Consider the following 21,565-nt stretch of genomic DNA (forward strand, 5'->3'; position numbering starts at 1 on the left):
ATTATTGATGAATTGTCTGGTTGAATTATATTTAGATTTATCAGCAATTTTTAAAGTTGTTAAATAAGAATGAATTTTTACCGGTCAGATATTTTAAGGTGGCAAATAAAAATAATTAAAAAATCCAAATTCTTGGATGTAAAGAAGTATCGAATGAAATAAATATTTGGTCAACTTTTTCCAAAAAATGACTTTCACGTTTTATTATCAATAATATTATCACAAACTATACTCGTGTATAAAAATTAATAACAAAGAACAATCGTTCTATCCCTTTCCAAAAACTTGATTTTTTCTTAATTAGATCTATAGAACTTAAATTTATAACTTTGTCAATACGAATATTTGTATGTCATGGCGAATATTTCAAAACGTGAATATAAGTAATTAATGAAAAGATAGAGAAGACGGATTTACAAATTGAATCATAAAACATTGCCATGGACATAAAATCGAAAGATGTAACTACGGGGGGAGGTTAATCTAATTTTATAACTGTTAATATTCGAAACTCAAGAGATTGCACGATTCTATGAATCTCTTCTAGATTCACATTGGCAAATAGAAGCAGCGAGGCCGACCGAAGTGCCAGAATTTTTTCAATGGCCTCCACCTCCGGCCAAAACCAGACAAATGTTCCGAGCTTACGCACATGCTCATCAAAACTACTCTGTTATCTCCAAGTGCGCTCGCGGGACCTCGCGGATAATATAATATGTGCGTAGAGTGGGCGCGCGCTCTGCCATGACGTCACGAGCCCCGCACCACGTGATCAGACCGTATTCTTTTGCTCGTTCCCCACCTCCGCCGTTACGGCTATAAGCGGAAGGGGAGATTCCATTCATAAGCCGAGCAAGGACGAGAGACTCGCTATAGAGGCCGTTTCGCTTATAAAGTATTATACGGTACGTGCAATTTTTTTTCACCTTTTTACACGAGAAAAATATGAGCGAGATGATCGGATCGCTCGGATGAAAGTTTTCAGGCGTCGGTGAGATAACGTTGTGAAATGGAGGGGATCGATAAAATTATTAACACGTGCTTCTATCCATAATAGCTTATTTTCTTTAAATGATTTCAACAAGAGCGCTAATCGTACTTCAAACCATATGGTTAAGAGTATTTCGGCGCGAGCGCACGCGCACGCATATACTGTATATCTAAATATTCTAAGATTCAATGGAATTTCCCAGGTATTTTTCCACATATAATACAAAAGAATAAGCTCGCAAAATAATTTAACGAGCCTTTGCAAGCAATTATTTTTAAAAATTAACTAAATCTCCAATTTCTAAAATTAATAATAATGATAATGATAATAATAATAATAATAATAATAATAATAATAATACAAGAGAGTAACTGCGATTATATTGAAAATCACGTAATTTCATATTTCAATCTAAGAAAATGAAAGAAAAAATTTATATCCGGGATACTTCGTATACACTTCATAGATTAATAATATAAATACAATTAAATTTCATTTTTTCAAGCAAATATTTGATAAAATGGTAAGATATCATATTACTATTTGCAGCAATTTACTATGTTATCATGATTTATCCGATACAATTATGATTTTGCACATAATATAATTATCATCATATACGTACCTTCAATCCCAAAGATACAATTTTCTGATAAACATTTAAATTAAATGCTTTTAATTAAAATGACTTCAAGCATCTATCTCGACACGTAATGTAATAATACATTTTAACAAAAAGCTACTCTGATCTTATATCAATAATTGTATAATAGAAGTAGTACCTTATTGATTACAAAGGCATCCGATTATTAAGAATAATTTATTTTGAATAGCGAACTAAATAAATTATATATATTTATTGTACTTTTATTTACTCTTATTTGCCATAATAAATAATAAAACGTTTGAAAAATTATCACAAGACTCTTAAAAGCATTTGCAATTTCTCGTATTTTACTCAGATTGCACAAATCTGCTGCTTAGTGTACGTGTGGTAACTTTAATATTAAGTGGTGTGCATTAAGCCTCGTTTAGATAATTTTTGCTAAAATCACAGGTTTGTGAAAGTGTGATACGAAATAGAAAATTATAGCGCCATTTAGAAACCGGAACATTTAAAATATTATGAAACATTTTAGCATAAAGAGCATCTCGGCATATAACAATACTAGATTAGATTTACAAATTTTCCACTGCTTCATTTTCAATAAGGACTTGCGTGCGTGTGCGTGCGTGCGTGTGCGTGCGTGCGTGTGCGTGTGCGTGTGCGTGTGCGTGTGCGTGTGTGCATGTGCGCATGAAATACAGTTTTGTGTCACAACGAAAGACGATAGATTCAACTAATTTACAGTTACTTCAGATCGCCCTTCCGTTATACTAAAAATTTAAAACTGGAGTGCGAGCGTTTTTTCAAAACTGCCCGTGTAATCGGCAACCGAGAAACGACCCTTCGAGCCATATCGAATGTAAGCAAGCCCAGCCAAAAATTGACGATAAGACCGCGTTCCATAGCGTGCGCGCATGCACAGCCTCTGACATTAAGTAGCGATAAAGATTTTTGGCGGACGCCGATGGAGGAGCGCGTAACGTACATATGGGCGCTCGAAGCTAGTGGCAATGAAGCACTTCCTTCTTAACGGTTTAGCAGGATACGGCTCATTGGTCGGTGCACCGAGCGCCTACGACCACTTGTGTTCGTGATCCGTCGTCCGTGTACGTGAGTGCGTGCGCGCAAGTCTCCTCTCTTCCGTTTTTGCACTCCCCTCGACACTGTAACGCGCGACAGCTCGTACTCGTATCGCTTTTTATTTTTACTCCCTTTTTCTCTTTTATGCCACTGTATATTTTCTTTGTACGTGCAAGCGTAACGAGCACAAAGATTCCCGAGTCTCTTTCGACCAAATACTCGTGGTCCTACTACTCGGATTTCACGTTCCCCACCTTGTTTACGTCATATTCATTATAATTAGCTCAAGGTAGACTCTTCAAGCTTTTCGTATAATTAGCTATAATATTTAGCTCCTTATTATTGAAATTAAGATAAAAGTATAAATTGTGTCTCTTATAAAACACATACAGTCGTATAAGGATTTACTAGTTTTTTAAAAGATAATTATCTTTATTTATAAGCTTAACCAATCGTGCATATTCATATGCGAAAATATAAAAAAAAAATGAACTGATTAAAAAAAAACACACATAACAGCCAAATTATGAAAATACTTTGTAATTTTCGACTGTTTTAAATCTCTTTAAATAGCTTCAATTTTGTTGAGTTTTCTAGAAAAGAATTGAGATTGAGTAACTATTTATGAAAGTTTATAATCAAAGCGCAAATATATTTTCATCGAGATTATAAAATAATATTACAAAAAATTAACAAATCAACGCAATATATATTTTAAGGATAATTTTCCATAATAATTCTTTTTTTGTTTTAATATTTATTATACTTTTTACGGAAATAATAAAATAATTTAATCGATCTTAATTCTAAGATTAAAGTAACGCGACATAGAAATGCTTGTCAGATAAACCTATTTTTCATAAGTGAGATAAGTGATAATTGATACTTTCTTTTTTAGGAAAAATAATGCTTAAAACTTTAAAGACTAAAACTGTAGTAAGTAAGAAATAATAAGCTTGTAAATATTTTTAAAATGTTCTTAAATTTTATACTATCTCTTTTATAATTATTCAATATAATTAGTAAAAAATTCATTATAAAGCAGCTTATGCAAAACGGTATGGAAATATAACTAAATTTCGATAACTTTGTGCTCAATCGATTTTCCTCGATCACTTCATTCAATATAATAATAAATAAATAAATTGATGATACTTACCGGAATTTTGCTACTTTTTAAGAAGTCTCCGAGTGCCTCGAGAGCGCCAAGAGTCGATGCCTGCACAAAGACACCTCGATCCACGAGCTTCAATTTACTTAAGGCATGAGTTAATTCCTTATCAATCTCCTCTTTCAGAATCTCGACCTCATCTGGCTTCTGAGCTACTACAAGCTTTAATCCTAAATTGTTAATGATATTTAAAAAATTATCAAAATTAAGGTAAACTTTATCACAAAATTCTCTATTAGTAACTGTTAATATATACCTGCTATAGCTTTTTCCAAAATCTTTGCAGCAATTTTCACTCCCTGAGCTGCTTTTACTACACGATGTTCTACATACGCACTCTATAGAAATGAAGTTTTTTTTTATATTATTACAATTGTACACAGGTAATTGAATTCACAAATGACAATAATAAAAATAAGAAAAAAAGAAAAAGAAAAATTATAAATAAATGCAAGAATTTAAAAAAGATATTTTGTAAAATCATTTTTGAAATATGAAAAAATTACTAGAAAATGTTTTACAATATATACAATAAAATTTTTTGGATTTTAAAATCAGATACTTATATTTTCTGAATAATCGAATGTAATTTTTAAAATTTAAATCAAATCTACTTAAGTATAATTTATCATCTCTAAAATTTTGAAATTATTAAATATGTTAACCGAAGATATAAATTGTTGCATAATTTATTAATAAATCGCTTATATATTAGTAGAGGAAAAAATTCTTTAAAATTACCTTAACTCTAAGTTCTTTTAATGGCTGTGGCATAAGAAGTGATCTGATTTGTGTAACGATCGGTCCATCTGTACCCGCCACAATCATTGTGTCACCTTCTCGAAGGATCCCGTTAAGTAGAATACAATCTATCGTCGTACCAAGTCCAGGAAGGGCTTTAACTTCTAGCACAGTAGCTTCTAATTCCTCGCTGAACATAAGTCGTTTGGCCAGAGGTCCCTGACAGGCATCAACAATCAATGCCAACAAATTCCCCATACCTTCACCTACAATTAATCGAATTGGTTAATCAAATTAGCTACATTGCTCCAGAGCAATTTCATTTTAATGAAGAAGCAACAGAAATATCAGAGGCCAATATTAAAATAAACTCTTTGAAATAAATTCTTTTATATTTGAAGAATTCAATTCAATTACTATATGTTAATTAACTGAATAAAATATAAACATTTAAATAATAGCATTTGTTAAATCGTTTGTAAACGTGCTTTAAAATAATTGTCATACCTGTTATGGCACTTGTTGGAACCAAGGATACATAACTTCGGGGATCGGGATTTTCATAAAATATAGCAGCATTAAGACTTTGTTCTGCAAATTGAACAATCACTTCCTTATACCGTTTTTCAAATTCCCGTTGAGTGCCAATAGCTTGACTTTTTATAATATCCTGTACATCTCTACGACTCATGGTTTGCCAATCGTATAACCTAAAAGACAATGAAAATTATAATTGTTTTTTATATTGAATATCTTACAGAAGCATTTATAAATAAAAGTATACATTCCTACCTATCGATTTTATTTAGTGCGACGATAAATGGACATTTTTTCGCTTTCAACAGATTGATACTTTCAATTGTTTGAGGCTCCAATCCATGCATAATATCCACTACTAAAATTGCAATGTCACAGAGAGATGACCCTCGATTCCTTAAATTACTAAATGACTCGTGACCGGGTGTATCGATAATCAACAGTCCAGGAATTTTGAAGACTTTACTTTCAAACTAAAACAAATTACAATTTACATTATTGGCATTGTGTTCAATTATCATCATATAACATTACTTGTATTCTATTCTGTAACTATTTTTTGACTTAACCTTATAAGAAAAATAAATATATTACTTCAAATAGAATATGTGACGAGAAGTTGAAATTAATTTTATATAAGTAAGTTATTTACTTACTCCTTTAACATGTTTCGTTGATTCTTGAATGGCATGAATTGGAACGTTCGTTGCACCGATTTGCTGTGTGATTCCACCAGCCTCACCGTCTTGCACATTCGTTCGCCTCAGCTTATCGAGAATTTTTGTTTTTCCCGTATCTACGTGACCCAATACACATACCACAGCAGCTCGCAAATTATCCAAAGTTCGCTTCTTTTCTGCTTCAATTCGACGATTTTGTATCCTTTCTCGCACTTTCCTTCTTTTTCGTTCAGCATCAGTCGTTTTATCTTCCACTTCACTTTCTTCCTCACTTTCTTCATCCGAGCCAGAATCCGATCCTTCGCTCTCCGAATCTGATGATTCTGAGGATACCTCATTATCTTCGGGTGTCGACTCCTTTTCCACAACTTTCGAATCTTTTGAAAGCTCCTTACTTGGCGACTTCTTCGTTACTTTATCGGATTTATCTATTATAAAATCCATATGTAATTATATGCTGTATTTATTCATAGTAAGTCACAGTAATATATACATAATAAAACTATTGAATAATAATTTATAACGCATAAAATTTTAATATTTCAATAATAACTATGATTTATGCTCAATTATATTTTTGGATTTTAGTACTGAGGTATGAATTTGCAAATAATTGATTATAATTCATTATATGAAGAAAATGAATTGTATCAAGAATTGATGGATTTTAAAGTTCAATCTTTCACTTCAGTCTTATTTACAAAAACATCTTACTAAATTTATTGTTAATATGTATTAAAAACTTACATTGTTTCTTAAATATAGTACACAGTATACATTAAAAATTTTAATTAATTTAAAATTTCAAAAAACTAATATACCTTCTTCTGCTTCCTCTTCACTACTTTCAGCATCCCAAACATCTTTAACAGCTTCCTCCTCTTCTTCCTCTTTCTTTATTTCTACTTTTTCTTGCTTATCAACTATTTCTACTTGTACTTGTTCAGCCTTAACTTCATCAGATTTTTTTATTTCTTCTTTTGCTTCCGTACTTATTTGTTGTTTTAATTTACTTGGCCTTATTCTTGTTCCTAAATAATTAAATATTAAAAATAGATTAAAGTATTTATAAATAATAAATTTAAATTAATGTTATCTACTTTATTACCAGGTCTTGGTTTCTTTTCACCAGCTTCTGGCATTTCCAATCCTTGAGCTTTTAGTGCTTCAAGCATAGCTTGTGCCCTAGCTTGAGCTTGTTTTTGTTTATTAGTTAAAAGTTTGCCTTCGGCTTTTAATTTTTCTTTTCTCTGTTTTTCTTTTAGCTTCTTCTTTTCCTTTCTTTCTTGTTCTTTTTGAAGTTTTTCTAAACGCGCCTTCTCTCTTTCGTCTTCCAATCGTATTCTCTCTTCTTCTTCACGTTTTAATCTTTCTTCTTCTTCCTTCGCTTTCTTCAAAGCTTCTTGCATTGCAGCAATTAATTTTTTCCCTGGACCTTTCCCTATAAAATAAATATGTGTATTTTTTCTAAGAAATTTTGTGCACAACAATAAAAATAATATTTTTATTAAAAATAAAAAATTAATAATTAATCCATATTTTCATTATATACTGCGACACATTAACAAAATATATATAAGATTTTTATTTATTTTATTTTTAATCTAAAATCATAGATGCCTAATTTTATTCAAATTAAAAATAATGTTTTTATATGTCTTTTTTCCAGTATTAAAACTTGCATAAATATTCAAATATAAACATAAATATCCAAACTGTGTTAAAAAAAGATTATGTTATTATTCGATGGTACACACCTTTTTCTTTTGGATCTTCTTTCACACCTTTCTTTTTCTTTTTTTTACCTTCTTCTTCTTCTGCTTCTGCATCACTAGCATCTTTTTTAGTTTCTACGGACTGTTCGGATTGCTTTTCACCAACACCAGCATCCTTAAGGGTGTCACCAACATCAGGTTTCTTCATGGATTCCTAAAATAATGTTAGTTTTGAAAACAAATATTTTATAAATACAGCTATAAATTATACATACAGCTTTTTTCTGAGCAAGCTTTTTCTGTTTTTCTCTTTCTTTTTTCTCCTTTTTCTTTTGTGCTGCTGTTTTTACAGTACCTCCATCTTCAATGTCTATTGCATCTCCTTTATCTTTTTCCTTCTCTGTTTCTTTCAGCTTTTTTTGATTTAAGGTTTTATCTTCTACTTCCCTTTTTTCATCATTTAATTCTTCTTTTACTGGTTTTTTTTGTCCTGAATATTCCATTTCTAATTCAGCAAGAACTTTATCTATATCTTCGTCACTATCATTACGTTTTTTCTTTGCTGTAATTTTACGTTTATTAATGAAAATTTGAAAATATGTAGTTCTAAATTTTATTATATTAAAAGATAAATGGTATAATATAAAGTTAATAATAAATACACAAAATACCTTTCTTAGTTTTTTTAGATTCTTTTTGTGATTCATGTAGTTCGGGTTTTTGTTGTTTTGATGGTTTGCTACGTTCTACGCTTTCCCTTTTAGTTGACTCATCATCTGAGACAGAAGGTGATACTGCAAGATCCTCGTTCACATCGTCATCCATATTTAATAAGGCAAAACTAGCTTTTGGAACTATAAATGCAGAAAGAAAAATAGAGTCGATCTACCTAAAGAAGTATTTAATCTATAAAAATGTTTTAACCTTTTGACGAGGCATTCTTGGTTATCTTTGATGGAAGAATTTTGAAATCATCTTCTGAATCAGAAGCTTTTCGTCCTTTCTTATCTTTCGTTTTTCCTTTTGATTTGGGAACATCATCATCTGACTCATTATCGGAATCTTTCTTTTTATTTTTCTTTGCGTTAGATTTATTTTTATTCTTCACTTTTGATTCATCTTCATCACTTGCATCAGAATCAACAGGCTTTTTCCCTTTTTTTGTCATTGCCTTGGATTTCCTTGTTTCATTGTCAGAATCATCTAAATCTACTTGTTTTTTACTTTTCCTTTTGTTTTTACTTTTCAATACTTTCCCTTCATCCTCATTATTAGAATCTATATCTACATCTTTATTTCCTTTTTTCATTTTCGTTTTTGATTTTGATTTTTCAATATCTGATAAATCATCGTTAGATTCAACAGATAAAGCTGCAAAACCTTTTTTGGCAGATAGGTTTTTACGATTTTTTTGTTTGCTATTAGACATATCAATATCAGTATCTGATTCAGAATTGGCTTTTCCTTTTCCTTTATACGAAGGTAAATCATCATCAGAAACATCTACTTGCTTTTTCAGTTTCTTATCCTTTTTAGAAGCTTTTGATTTTTCTACTTTAAGACCTTTGAGATCTTCAGATAACTCATCAATGTCATCTCCTTTTTTCTTCTTATCTTTTGATTTTTTAGACTTAATGGGTTCTTCGCTAACAGCATCTTCTACTTGAATATCGCTGTCACTGAAAAGACAAATTAAAAAATAATTATACATAACGCATCATTAATTATGATGAAATTAAAATACTAAAAATTATGAATGTTTAAATTTCTTTTATTCTGATATTTTATTATAATATAATTTAATATATACTATTATTTGTTTGATATATCTATACGTATTTAATTTTATACAATATAGCTGTAAGATTTGAAAGCTTTGTATTATTAAATAAAATTGCTATATAAACATGCAGTGAAAATCGAGTTAATTCTAATAATAAAATTATTTAAACATATAATTGAATAATAAAACCTTTGTAAATAAATAAATAATAAGTATTAAATTATAATACAACTAAAAGAAATAAAATTTAAATATAACAAGTTATAATGTCTATTAATATATTATTAAAAAAAAAAAAAAAAAAAATTTGAGTAGATTAAACAGAAATTTATAAATTCTTTTTAAAAATCATATAAAAGCCTCTACTGATATTATACACTTCTGTCCAATGCAATAAATTGAAAAACAAATTTGTGAATAAAAAAAAAAATTTAATGCATCATCTATAAAATATTTTATTTTTAAATACATTAGTAATAAAAGAAAAAAAGTAAAACTAAAGGAAAAACATTATAAGCTCATAAATTATAAAAATGATGATAAGTCAATGCATAAAGTAAACAAGTATATATTTAATTCGGTTTCTGTATTATTATGTTTTATTATATATATGTTATTCTGTAGCATACAATTTATATATATATATATATATATATATATATATATATATATGTATGTATATATATATATTTGCATTTACAAATACATGAATATATATAAATTTGCATTTACAAATCCATGCTAAAAATACAGGCTCAATGTACTTCTTTTTATCAATCGAGTATAATTTACCTAAAAATACTAAAAACAATTTAAAAAGTACTTAAACAAGATATCGTTCCCTAAAATACATAATTCTTCGAATGCAAAATTCACTAAATGAATTCGATATTCCACGTTAAATTCTATTGAAGTGTTACGATTCTTTTTTGTTTAGTACCTACAATCTGAAACCTAACCTACACTAACCAGATGGTAAAGGACTAGTCAATATTTTTATCTATAAAGGGTTCCTGAGATTTCTTTCAATTCAATAGGATTAATTAAAATTTTAACATAAAAGCCAAATGACTTTAATAACGAGTCAATGTCAAATTGAATTGAATTTTATCCGAGAATAGCGGCGGCTTCAGAAATAGGGAGGTTGGAATTACATGCACGTAGGTTCGAAGAATTGTCGTAACTCCGAAAATAAACTTACAAATCGTCGTCCTTGTCAGTTCGTTTGCCCTTCTTCGCCTTGCCCATTTTGTACAATAAACGCTAATCACCGAATTTTACAACTATTTTCGTACGAAGTGTTCACTAAGCTCGAAATTATATACCAGACGAAAGCAACGAGAGCTATAATGTTTGATTTTTCAGAGCTGCAGCGGCGATAGCGCACGACACCCAGTAAGCTTCAGCTTTAGCACACACCGGTTTCTCTCTCACTCCCTCACATCGTCGAACTACATTTACTAGCCCAATCTCGTAAAAACATATCCAATTGATGTAGTGGCTTAAACGTGCGAAATCCGAACCTGAAGTAAACTCTTGATTATTTGGCCAACTATATCGAAGAAATCGATTTTAAAGTCGATTTAAACAGATAGAATTTGTTGCGACCGCCAAGCCATTGGAGTTCGCTTTTTTTCATTTTATCATTTTTATTTTGTTATGCTCATCGTTATAATCACCACCGCCGCTACCACCACCACCACCATCATCACCAGTGCCCATCATCATCATCATTATATTTTATTCGTAAAGCTAATCATTTTTAAGCGTGCTTTTAATTATTTATCGCGAAAAACAATTTTAATGGTCTTTTAACACATGGCTCTTCGTTTATAAATATATCATTAATTGTTATTCGAGTCAAGTTTAGAATATACAGGCATACTTACATTTTTGCGCCATTATTAGATAAATCTGTTTTACTAAAGAAAAAAAAGTATAGAATAACATATTTTCATAAAATATTTTTATACAATTTGTCTACAGTTTCCTATATTTTATATTTTATTTTGCATATTTTATATTTTATTTTATAATTATCCTGTTGCATTCACTGGTTTCGTGATCAACTGCTTATAATGTAATAAAAAATATTCAAAAATTAATCTCCGATGATAATTAATACTTAAACTTTATGTACATTCTGTAATCAGAAGAAAATGAATGTTCAATAATAACAATGACGATAAAGTAATTATTGCGCAATACAAATGAAGAAAAATATATCATGTAATTTGTCACAAATAATCCGCAGTCTATTATCTATAAGCAAACTCTCAATAACAAATTAACATTCGTATCTCTGCGATCGATGTCAATAATATAAGAAATTTATATTTCAAATTAGGCCGAAGGAAATTATAAAAATATCAGATGCTCTCTCGGCCACTCGTCCAACTTTCATATACGCTAAACTAAATTTTGTTAAAACTTTATTTACACTATTACGAATATACATTTATATTTAATTTTATCATTGATTGAAATATGTATATATATTTTTTTTTCATTGAATTATTAACTGAAATATAATTAATTCTAAGATATTCTTGTGAAATAGTCAGAATACGTAACAAAAGAACGATTGATCAATATAAAAATGTATTATAGTTAATAAAAATTCGTCATTTTCATACAGATATTTGAGATATGCAAGTATTATAAAGATTTATGAAAGTATATAAATATTTATGCACTATAATAATTATGTAGTAAAAGACGTATTAAATGAAAAATAAATGTATTTATAATAAACATAACTTTATTTATTAAAAAAATATGTGTTGGTAACTATAAAATGTAGACTGTACTATTAGTGTAAAAACTATAAATTTAGCAAACTCTTATTTTACAAGAAATTATTATGGAAGAACATACATGGTATTTTCAACCTTTATTCTATATATGTATATATACACATATTTTTTTTTTCAAAAAATTTTCAACGTTATCTAACGTTTAATTATTAAAGAAAAGACGCTTTGCATAAAACATAATTATGCAGCCATAATTTAAGAGTAATTTTCTAAATTAATTTAAATAATGTTTTCCTATTAAAATTCGTTGAACTTAAACAGCAGAGAAAACTATTCAAAATAATATTTTTTAAATGAGAAAAAGTAATTGAAAATTTTTTTCAATAATTATAGATGACCGATTATAAATAGTCAAATATGAAATTATGATATAAAAGAAAGATTATTCATAGCTTTATAATATCATGCTTTAATTCTTTGGAAGTTATTCCTTTATAACTTTATTTATTTATTTATTTATTTATTTTTTTTAATAGTGTTGGCTATTCTGATAAAATCAACTGTCTTCAAAGTGCATGAACACAAAGTACAAAACACGTGCTGTGCATAATGTTAGTATTATTATATATTCACTAACAAGATATTTTAGAATGTTTTTTTATAAATAAGTCGTAATAGGTTTCATTGTTCAATAATTTTTATCAATATATAATATTTGTGTGACTTGATGAATGCAAGGAATGCATCTTATTAGTAAATCAAAAATCGGAAAGAAAAATTATAAAACGCGATGGTGCTCGTTTCGAATAGAGATCAGGTTATGTTTAAATGATTTTGACATCTTTTAAAAAATAATTAATAAATATTTATCAAATATTTACAATATTAAGATTTCAAAATTAAGAACATGTCTACTATTCAAATAAATAAAATAGATCTGGACGATCCAAGATATCGTATTAAACCACTACAACAAATGATTGCCTCTTGTACTGGAGCTCTTATTACTTCATTTTTTGGTAAGATTATACGCGATAAAAAAAACTATGACTATTAAGATATTAAAAATTCGTTTATTAATCATCAGTTTATATTAATATATATATATATATATATATATATATATATAATATATAACAATATATGTAATAATATTATATAATAAATATATTAATATCAGTTTATTAATTTATGAAACAAATTCTTTCTGAATTTAGTGACACCGTTAGATGTTGTTAAAATTCGGTTACAAGCACAACAAAAAGCAATGTTGTCAAATAAGTGTTACTTATATTGTAATGGACTGATGGATCACATTTGTTCTTGTGCAAATGGACAAGGTGCTGTTAGTGATTCAACATGGATTAAAGCAAATGGCAAATTTAGCGGCACCTTGGTATTATTATGTAAATGTATTAATAATAAAGTTTTCAAATTTTGTTAAGTACTTAAATATAAAAATTAATTATAGGATGCCATGTTTAAAATTAGTCAAGCAGAAGGTGTACGATCTTTATGGAGTGGATTAAGTCCTACTTTGGTATTAGCAGTACCCGCTACAATCGTGTACTTTGTTTCTTACGAACAATTACGATTTTATATGAAAGTAATGTATATTGTAACTCCATTTTGCAAATTTAAAAATAGCATTATGTTTTTATAATTTACCGATCGATGAGTGAATAAGTAAAATATAATCGTATTAAATTAAATATATCTTATTTAATTTATTAGTTTTAATAGTTGTATATATTTTTTTTTTCTTTAATTCAAATAATCACTATTATTTTACATTGAAGGGTCATTAAATATAAGGAATTCCCTTATTTTTCTTATTTAGACATTTTGTAAAAATAAGGAAATGTTAATTGAATTTAAGTTTGTAGCTTAATAATAATTCTTATTATATTGCTTTAAAAGGATAAATATAACTCGGTTAAAATAAATACGGTCCATTCAGAACAACCATTTTGGATTCCAATGGTAGCCGGAAGTACGGCAAGAGTATGGGCTGCTACACTCGTCAGTCCATTAGAACTTATAAGAACTAAAATGCAGTCACAAAAATTGAATTATGCCGGTTTGTTTCTAATGCAAATAAAACTTCAAATGTACTTTGTTATTTCATCTCTTTTATACATTTAAAATATTACAGAAATAACTCAAGCTTTAAAAATAGTTATACAATATAATGGTATTAAGGGATTGTGGATGGGCTTAAGCTCTACATTACTACGAGATGTACCATTTAGTGCAATTTACTGGTTTAATTACGAATGTATTAAAAAACTGTATTCTGATTCACAACAAAGTTTTGTCTCCAACTTTGTGTCAGGTGCTATAGCTGGTTCTGTATGTTTAACCGTTAATTTAATAATAAGCCTACATAAATTTACAAAAACATAATATATAAATAAATTAATATATTTATAGATAGCAGCCTTTATAACAATTCCCTTCGATGTAGTTAAAACTCATAGACAAATAGAGATGGGAGAAAAGCAAATTTATTCAGGTAACTCATTTCAAAGATAATTAGAATAGTAATCTGAAATAACTTGTTTATTCATTAAATAATTCAGAATATTTGTAAGCACTCAAGTATTTTCAATAACATCTAATATTCATAACAATAATAAATAATATTGAACGTGAACATTTGTTTTTCTATCTTTTAATATTCTTAACTTCTGTAATTTTTAATTAAAACATAATCGCTTCATAAACATATTCTTACATTAATGTAAATTATAAATTTATTGTGTTTAGATAATCCAAGAGAGTCTTGTAGTACATGGAAAACTATTAAAAAAATTTATGCTCAAGGTGGAGTGAAAGGATTATTTACAGGATTAACACCTAGGTTGGTCAAAGTAGCACCCGCTTGTGCAATTATGATTTCGACGTTTGAACATGGAAAGCGTTTTTTCCAAACCTATAATGCAAATCGTGCTACTGTAGATGTAAATCATGACATTCAATGGTTAAATCAAAAAAGAGATAGTGTTTAGTTATTTACTAATTTAAAATAATTAATGTAAATAAATAAAATACGTTTTTTCTACTTATGTTTTATTTTGTCAAAGTGTTGGAATTCTAATCAATTACAAAAATCTATAGATATCTTGCAAAAATTTTTATTTACATCATAGATTTTGAAATGTCTTCCGTAATCGGTCTGTTACCAATTACCTTCCACGCATGCGCGTTAAAAATCTATTTGATCGAGTGAGCCAATGATATTACCCATAACCTACAATAAAGATGATTCGTAATATCATCTATTCATCTAGACGATATTATGAGTAAAAAAGATTGGATATGAAATTACAAAGTCCGTGAAAGACAGGTTTTCGTTGCTTGTATTTCTGTTATCACGATAGATCTCATGGTTTTCCAATATACTTATACCTAAATTTCTTCAACAAATATAAAAATAAGAAAAGTATTTTATTGTAAATGAATTTTTTACATTGCATTTGTGATTTGAAGGAGGTTATGTTTTTGAAACTTTAATGTGTTGCTGGTTGTCTTGGACAATATGAATTCTTTTTATTGTGGTAAATTCCATTTTCGGTTTTTCTCCTTTTACTACATAAATGTTTATAAACAATTTGCATAATGCTTGTCGAACGTAAGAAAATTTTTTAATCAGTTTACAATGAGTGTTAGAAATCTTGGTTTTCACATACATTTCTATACAATTTATGCATATTTTTATATAATCGTTTAATTAATTTTTTTAAACTTAACTTATAATTTCCTATTTCTAGTTTGCAATAAAATTAAGGAAATTAATTAATTTAATAAAATGAAATTCAATGTGAAACAAAAATGTTTAATATTTTTTAAAATTTTAATACAAACAAATTTATTAGTTAAAAAATATATATATAAAAAATCCAAGACAACTATATAAAATGGTAATAGAATGTGAACATTTTATACCATCAAATCAAAAACCAAATTTAAATAAAATTAAACAAAGTGAAGTTTATCAGAACATGGATAAAATAATCTGTAATACAAATATTAATAAACAGGCAGAAGTCGTTAAGACAAGTTCTAAAGAATATTTAGAAGATAGTAAAAGCAATAATGAATTATTGAGAGTTTCCAGTAATTCTAATTGTTGGTGGTCTCATGATATCGAAGAAGGGAAACCTGATTCAAGGCAGAGATGGAGTTTTGGTTCAGATATTTCTATCGAAGCAGCAGAAAGTATTCAAAATCGCTTATGTTGTTCTCCAGTTGATGAGTTTGACTCTATTGTTAATATTGAAATCGAAGAGTTAATAGTAAATGGAACGGATGAAAGAGATGAGTCTTATAAAAATTATATTCAAGTATCTCCTGACGGTTCACCAACCTTTAAAAAGGTTGTTTCAAACGACGACAATAAAAAGCAAAGTAAAAATCAGGATGTTGATACAGCGGATGATGAACTGATAGATTACTCTAAAAGATATACTACTGACAGTTCTATGTCAATGGTTGAAAATAAACATATAAATTCATCTAATATTCAACATAGACAGCAAAGAAATATAGTTCTGAATAATGCAACCAGATTTGTGCCTGAAAAGAAATCAACAGCAGTCAATAAAGTAGATCCTTATGGAGATTATCCAGAAACAGATTTAGATCAACCAACTAATTATAGTTTACGTTATGCAGAAGAAGATTCCGATGAAGAAGAGAAACAAAATCCACAATTTTATGTATGTAAATTAAATAATAAATTATATAGGTTAAATAGATAATTTTAGAAAATTTATATCAACAAGGCTAAAAATATTTATATAAATTACATTGATTTATATAAATTACAGTATTGATTTATTAACTTCGATTATTAAATATTTAGGATTTGCATATTTTTATTTATCTTCTTTACAATTTGTATATAATTATATATAAATTTAATATTTACATTCAACAATAAAATTTATATTGTGGGAAGAATTTTTTAATTATTTTTTAATAAAATCTCTTTTAGTGTACTGGTGATCAAGAAGATACGATTAAAACATATTATACCGAGGGAACGCCGTATCAAACTCCTTGTAATTTTTCCAATGCTACTTCTATATCAGATCTTTTATCGCTTGAAGATATTAGAGAAGGAGATGAGGTAATATATAAGAAACAGTTTTTAAAAGATGGACAAAGACAGGAAATAGTTGAAAAAACTGAGAAAGCTGTTAAAGATTGTAGAAATCGAATAAAAAAGAAACATATTTCTAGAGATTCAAAAATTTCAATTTTAAATGAAACAAGGATGGTAAACGATCAGAAGATTTGCGAAGGAAATTTAAAGAAACTACACACACCTCCACAATCACCAGCTGAACCATGCGATAAAGAAAAGGAAAATAAAGCTGTGACCTTTAATGTAGAAGAAAATTATGCACAAGAAACTCCATTAATGTTTTCTCGTAGTAGCTCTTTAGATTCTCTTAGTGAATTTGAGCAGCATTCCATTCACGATGATCACAGTTCTATAATTAGCGATCATAGTCATAGAACTAGTGGAGTAGTTTCTCCTAGTGAGTTACCCGATTCACCAACTCAAATTACATCATCAAATGCTGTATTAAAACATATAAATTTTCATAGTCAACAGCAGCAATCGCATAGAATCTCATTAAGGTAATTATAGAATTTTTTTTAAAAATTACAAAGTTCATTGTCATATGTTTTAATTGAATATTGGTAAATTAATAATATTACATGCGATATATTAATCAAATTAATTGAATTAATTATGATATTTTTGTTGTAATGAAAAGATCAACCTTGAAAAAATCACACGTTCAGCGTAACGATAGTACTAAAGCAATACAGATGGTTGAGAGCCTGTCTCAAAACTGTGAAGCACCATATGAAAAATCAATTCAATTAATAGACTGTGGCAGTGTCTTTGAAGATGGATTAGTAACTTTCAAGGAGGAGTCAATGCCTAGCAAGATGCATTCGACGACAGCAAGCAGCTTGAGTTCGTTAACTATAGATGACGACGAGGATAATGGTGTTACCAATTGCAACAATCATCAGATCATGAATAAAATAGCGGCTATAAAAGTTAGGACGAGTGCAGCTGGTATGCACCAAGCTCCTGTGCAAAAGCAATATTGTAAGGACAGGTTTAGTAAAGCAGACAAGTTGCCTTGCCAGCCTCAACCCAATGAGCTTTTAAAAAAGCATTCGGGTAAGGATTTAAATATTTTTTCTGATAACAAGGACTTTACGGTATTAAAGCTTTTCCAATATTCAAACATTTATAGTTTCAAGTTACTTGAATAATGTAACGAGATTTAAAAGCTTGTAAAGCATGTAATACTTAACTAATGCAAATATAACAATATAATCTGAAAGACTTTCGTTTGAAATAAAATTTTAATAAGCACAAATTATTTTTTACGATATTCTTGTAATGTAAATTAATGGAATCGCTTAAATAAGTGAAATAACAACTGTAAGATTAATTCATATTGGTATTAAAATTAAAATAAAAAATTTCATGACTATATTGTTGTTTTGTTAAACTCCGTCAATATTTATGTATGTATATTATAGTCATAAAAATTTCATAATTCAGAAACTTATTATATTAACTTTTAAATTCTATAAATTTTTTAAATGATTGCCGCTCTTGGTTATATATATTTTATTTACATATATTGAAATGTTCAGGTTACCGAAGTAATTGTTTACTAACGTCTTCTACGAAGGAAAATGTTCGCTACATTAATATTCAAGAAGATGACAATGAATATACGACCTTTGTAAATAAAGATGAACAGAACAACATCTACAGAGACTCTCTAAAGTATCCCTGGTATGAGAATGAGTTAAAAAATAACGATCGAAATCATTTGCATAGCTCTCTCTCCGGTCCTGTTGCCTTAAACGGCGACAACAAGGTCGATTCTTTACAAAGGCTGAACGCCGAAGATCTCACGAATACAGACACGATAAGAGTCTACTGTACGGAAAATACGCCGACGTTCGTCTCCCCCTTCGGTTCCCAGTCAAATTTGTCTGCGCTGTCGATGCTAAGTGTCTCGGATGAAAATCTTGGCTACAGCGCCAACTTTGAGGAGGATGAGCAGCAGCGATCATTTTACGACGACGAGAGACCGGACGGCCGATTAGATCCTTACGGTACAGATGCCAGCTCGGACTTCTCCGAGGACAACGATAAGTGCTATGACGACGAGGGCGCAACTGGCAATACGAGCAGGAGAATTGACGTGTCGCCCTTCGACTCACAAATGAACCTCGCAAACTTCTCTCTACTGTGCATTCAAGAAGAGAATGAAGAGGAGGAGGAGGAGGAGGAGCAGGTAAACAACGAGACTGAAAAATCTACTAAAATTGACCATTATGCCGAGGATGATAGTGCGTACAAACGTTTGTTGCCTGAGAATTCGGATTATTCTGACGAGGAATCGAAAGTTCTCGAGGAATGTATTAAATCGGGAGTGTCGAAGCTCACTCGTCGAATAAACACTTCGGATAATGATAAGCGTCGTTTATTTTAGCAGCAACATTGTTACCACCGTATTTAAAACAAAAAACAAAAACAAAAAAATTAGTCTAAGTATTATACTCTTATTGTATAAAGAACAATGCATTTTACAATATAATAAATTTAATTTTTATATGTAAATTAATATTTTTTATTTATTCCTTTAAACGTTCGGCTCAACAAAACGCTTTTAATTATTAAGTTTGCCTTGTTTTTCACGGAGGAGCTAAGAAAACTTTTACCGTAATCTCAATAAACACATTGCAAAACTTTAGCAAATTTATATTATTTAATTCGGATAAAAATAGTTTTGTTACAGCACATAGACGGACGCACACATGACCGGGAATATGTATTATAATCGGAATGTATTCTTTATGTAATTGTTGTTAACATTGTTTCGCGTTATGCGATCAACTTCGCTTGCCTCGAGCTTTACTTTTACTTTTTATAATCTTTATTGATGGGGCTTGTAAGATATTTCGAGTGAAAATCAGGATATTGAGATTATGGAGGTTTAATATTTGAAATTTTAAATTAATATTATTGTAAACGACAATAAATAGAAGGCTTAACAATATTTAGAGTTTACGTTTGAAATGTAATGCCTATGTATCGTAACGGATCATTTTAATTTTATTCTTTAATCTCTTGACTCCTACATTTTTTCCATTTTATTGAAATCATATATATAATTAGAATATAATCTTGTTTGTAAAAATGATTATTTTCATAACAACATCAAGTTAAATATATACTATTTTATATAGACAAGTTTTTTTTTTTTTTTTTTTTTTTTTTTTTTTTTTTTTTTTTTTTTTTTTTTTTTTTTTTAGTGCTCTTTTGTATTATGCAAATACAATTAAATATTGTTATTTAGAATTTATTATAATAGTAAAACGCGTTAATCTATAGTATTCGACAATGTAAATCAAAGGAAAAGAAATTTTTTTTTTTTTTTTTTTTTTTTTTTTTTTTTTTTTTTTTTGTTGACTAGACAAATCATTTTAAATGCACGAAGGTCAGGAATCATGAGCCTGAAGTTGGAATTTTTAAAAATTTTATAATTTGAAAATAATGAATAATATTTTATATAATCTATATTGTAATGTATTAGCGAGATTTTGAAAACGTTTGTTTAAAATCTAAATGACATTATCGAACGATATTATCGTGCCTTTGAAATATGTATTTAAATTGTAATATTAAGTGTTTGTCTTTATTTCATAAAATTCAAGTTCAAGGTTGCATTAGCATTTCAGCTTAATTTAAAAAAAAATAAATAACAGCATACTTTTTTTATTAATCATATGTAACCTGTCGAGTAAAATAAAGTAATAATAAATCTATTTCAATCTGTATTTCGAATAAATGTGCAATTGGACGTCAGTGTGATGAAAGAACGTAAAAACATTATCTAATATAAGCAAAAGCTTATAAATAGTTAGCAAACAATTTTCAAAAGAATTTCGCAATCTACATGTACAAATATTTAAGTGACAATTGCTTCTAAAAATGTTAAACTATTAACAGCAAGAACAACAGAAGAACTCATTCATTTTCTCATTTAGATTTTAAAATGGTATTCTTGTCAATAAAGCTACCAAAATAATTCTCATTTATGTTTTATTATTTCAATAACAATCAACAAGTATCTTCAGAGAATAGCAACAAAACTTCTTTTTTTCTTTCATTTTTTTTTTTTTTTTATATAACAGTGAATAATTTTTTCAATCATTGATCATTTCAATTTATGGAAAAATGATGTACTCAATTGTAATGTTTTGAAAATATTCTCAAACTAGGGGTTACGAAAGAAAGCTCTGCTTTACAAAAAAAGTTTCAATTGGTTAATCCGACAGTCTTGTGCTTCTAAATCACGGTAATTCCACCTATAAGAAAAGGAAAAACAATTCAAAGATGGCTGACGTCGTTGCAACCGGAGTCCACGCGACGAAGGGACCTCGGTT

General features: G+C 28.6%; 3 protein-coding genes across 4 annotated transcripts in view; 2 read left to right on the top strand and 1 right to left on the bottom strand.

Annotated features, from left to right (window-relative positions):
• eIF5B (eukaryotic translation initiation factor 5B) overlaps window positions 1-10,909 on the bottom strand; it is a 136,824-nt gene extending 125,915 nt beyond the window's left edge. The window contains exons 1-13 of the mRNA XM_011501150.1: window positions 10,507-10,909; window positions 8,447-9,201; window positions 8,194-8,376; window positions 7,798-8,084; window positions 7,565-7,736; window positions 6,916-7,248; window positions 6,631-6,838; window positions 5,784-6,234; window positions 5,383-5,600; window positions 5,098-5,300; window positions 4,591-4,856; window positions 4,106-4,187; window positions 3,838-4,019 (exon numbers count right to left, since the gene is read on the bottom strand). Coding sequence (XP_011499452.1) covers window positions 3,838-4,019; window positions 4,106-4,187; window positions 4,591-4,856; window positions 5,098-5,300; window positions 5,383-5,600; window positions 5,784-6,234; window positions 6,631-6,838; window positions 6,916-7,248; window positions 7,565-7,736; window positions 7,798-8,084; window positions 8,194-8,376; window positions 8,447-9,201; window positions 10,507-10,553 — 3,387 coding nt within the window. The 5' untranslated portion in view covers window positions 10,554-10,909. The remainder of the gene's footprint in view (window positions 1-3,837; window positions 4,020-4,105; window positions 4,188-4,590; window positions 4,857-5,097; window positions 5,301-5,382; window positions 5,601-5,783; window positions 6,235-6,630; window positions 6,839-6,915; window positions 7,249-7,564; window positions 7,737-7,797; window positions 8,085-8,193; window positions 8,377-8,446; window positions 9,202-10,506) is intronic.
• LOC105363457 (solute carrier family 25 member 40) lies at window positions 836-15,125 on the top strand. 2 transcript variants are annotated; one of them, XM_011501149.1, is made up of 7 exons: window positions 836-905; window positions 13,279-13,457; window positions 13,533-13,667; window positions 13,982-14,141; window positions 14,217-14,413; window positions 14,495-14,576; window positions 14,831-15,125. In XM_011501149.1, exons 2-7 carry the CDS (start codon window positions 13,329-13,331, stop codon window positions 15,070-15,072), a joined length of 945 nt encoding a protein of 314 aa, XP_011499451.1. In that variant the 5' UTR covers window positions 836-905; window positions 13,279-13,328; the 3' UTR covers window positions 15,073-15,125. The 2 variants fall into 2 exon arrangements, with proteins under 2 accessions (XP_011499451.1, XP_011499450.1); XM_011501148.1 differs by lacking the exon at window positions 836-905 and adding an exon at window positions 12,934-13,080.
• An 868-nt stretch (window positions 15,126-15,993) lies between these two features.
• Window positions 15,994-19,693, top strand: LOC105363459 (uncharacterized). The gene is made up of 4 exons (XM_011501152.1): window positions 15,994-16,782; window positions 17,061-17,713; window positions 17,854-18,272; window positions 18,758-19,693. Exons 1-4 carry the CDS (start codon window positions 16,066-16,068, stop codon window positions 19,606-19,608), a joined length of 2,640 nt encoding a protein of 879 aa, XP_011499454.1. The 5' UTR covers window positions 15,994-16,065; the 3' UTR covers window positions 19,609-19,693.
• The last annotated feature ends 1,872 nt before the right edge of the window (window positions 19,694-21,565 follow it).

Source organism: Ceratosolen solmsi, unplaced genomic scaffold, assembly GCF_000503995.2.
Source record: "Ceratosolen solmsi marchali unplaced genomic scaffold, CerSol_1.0 scaffold57, whole genome shotgun sequence".
In the NCBI taxonomy this organism is placed as follows: Eukaryota; Metazoa; Arthropoda; class Insecta; order Hymenoptera; family Agaonidae; genus Ceratosolen; species Ceratosolen solmsi.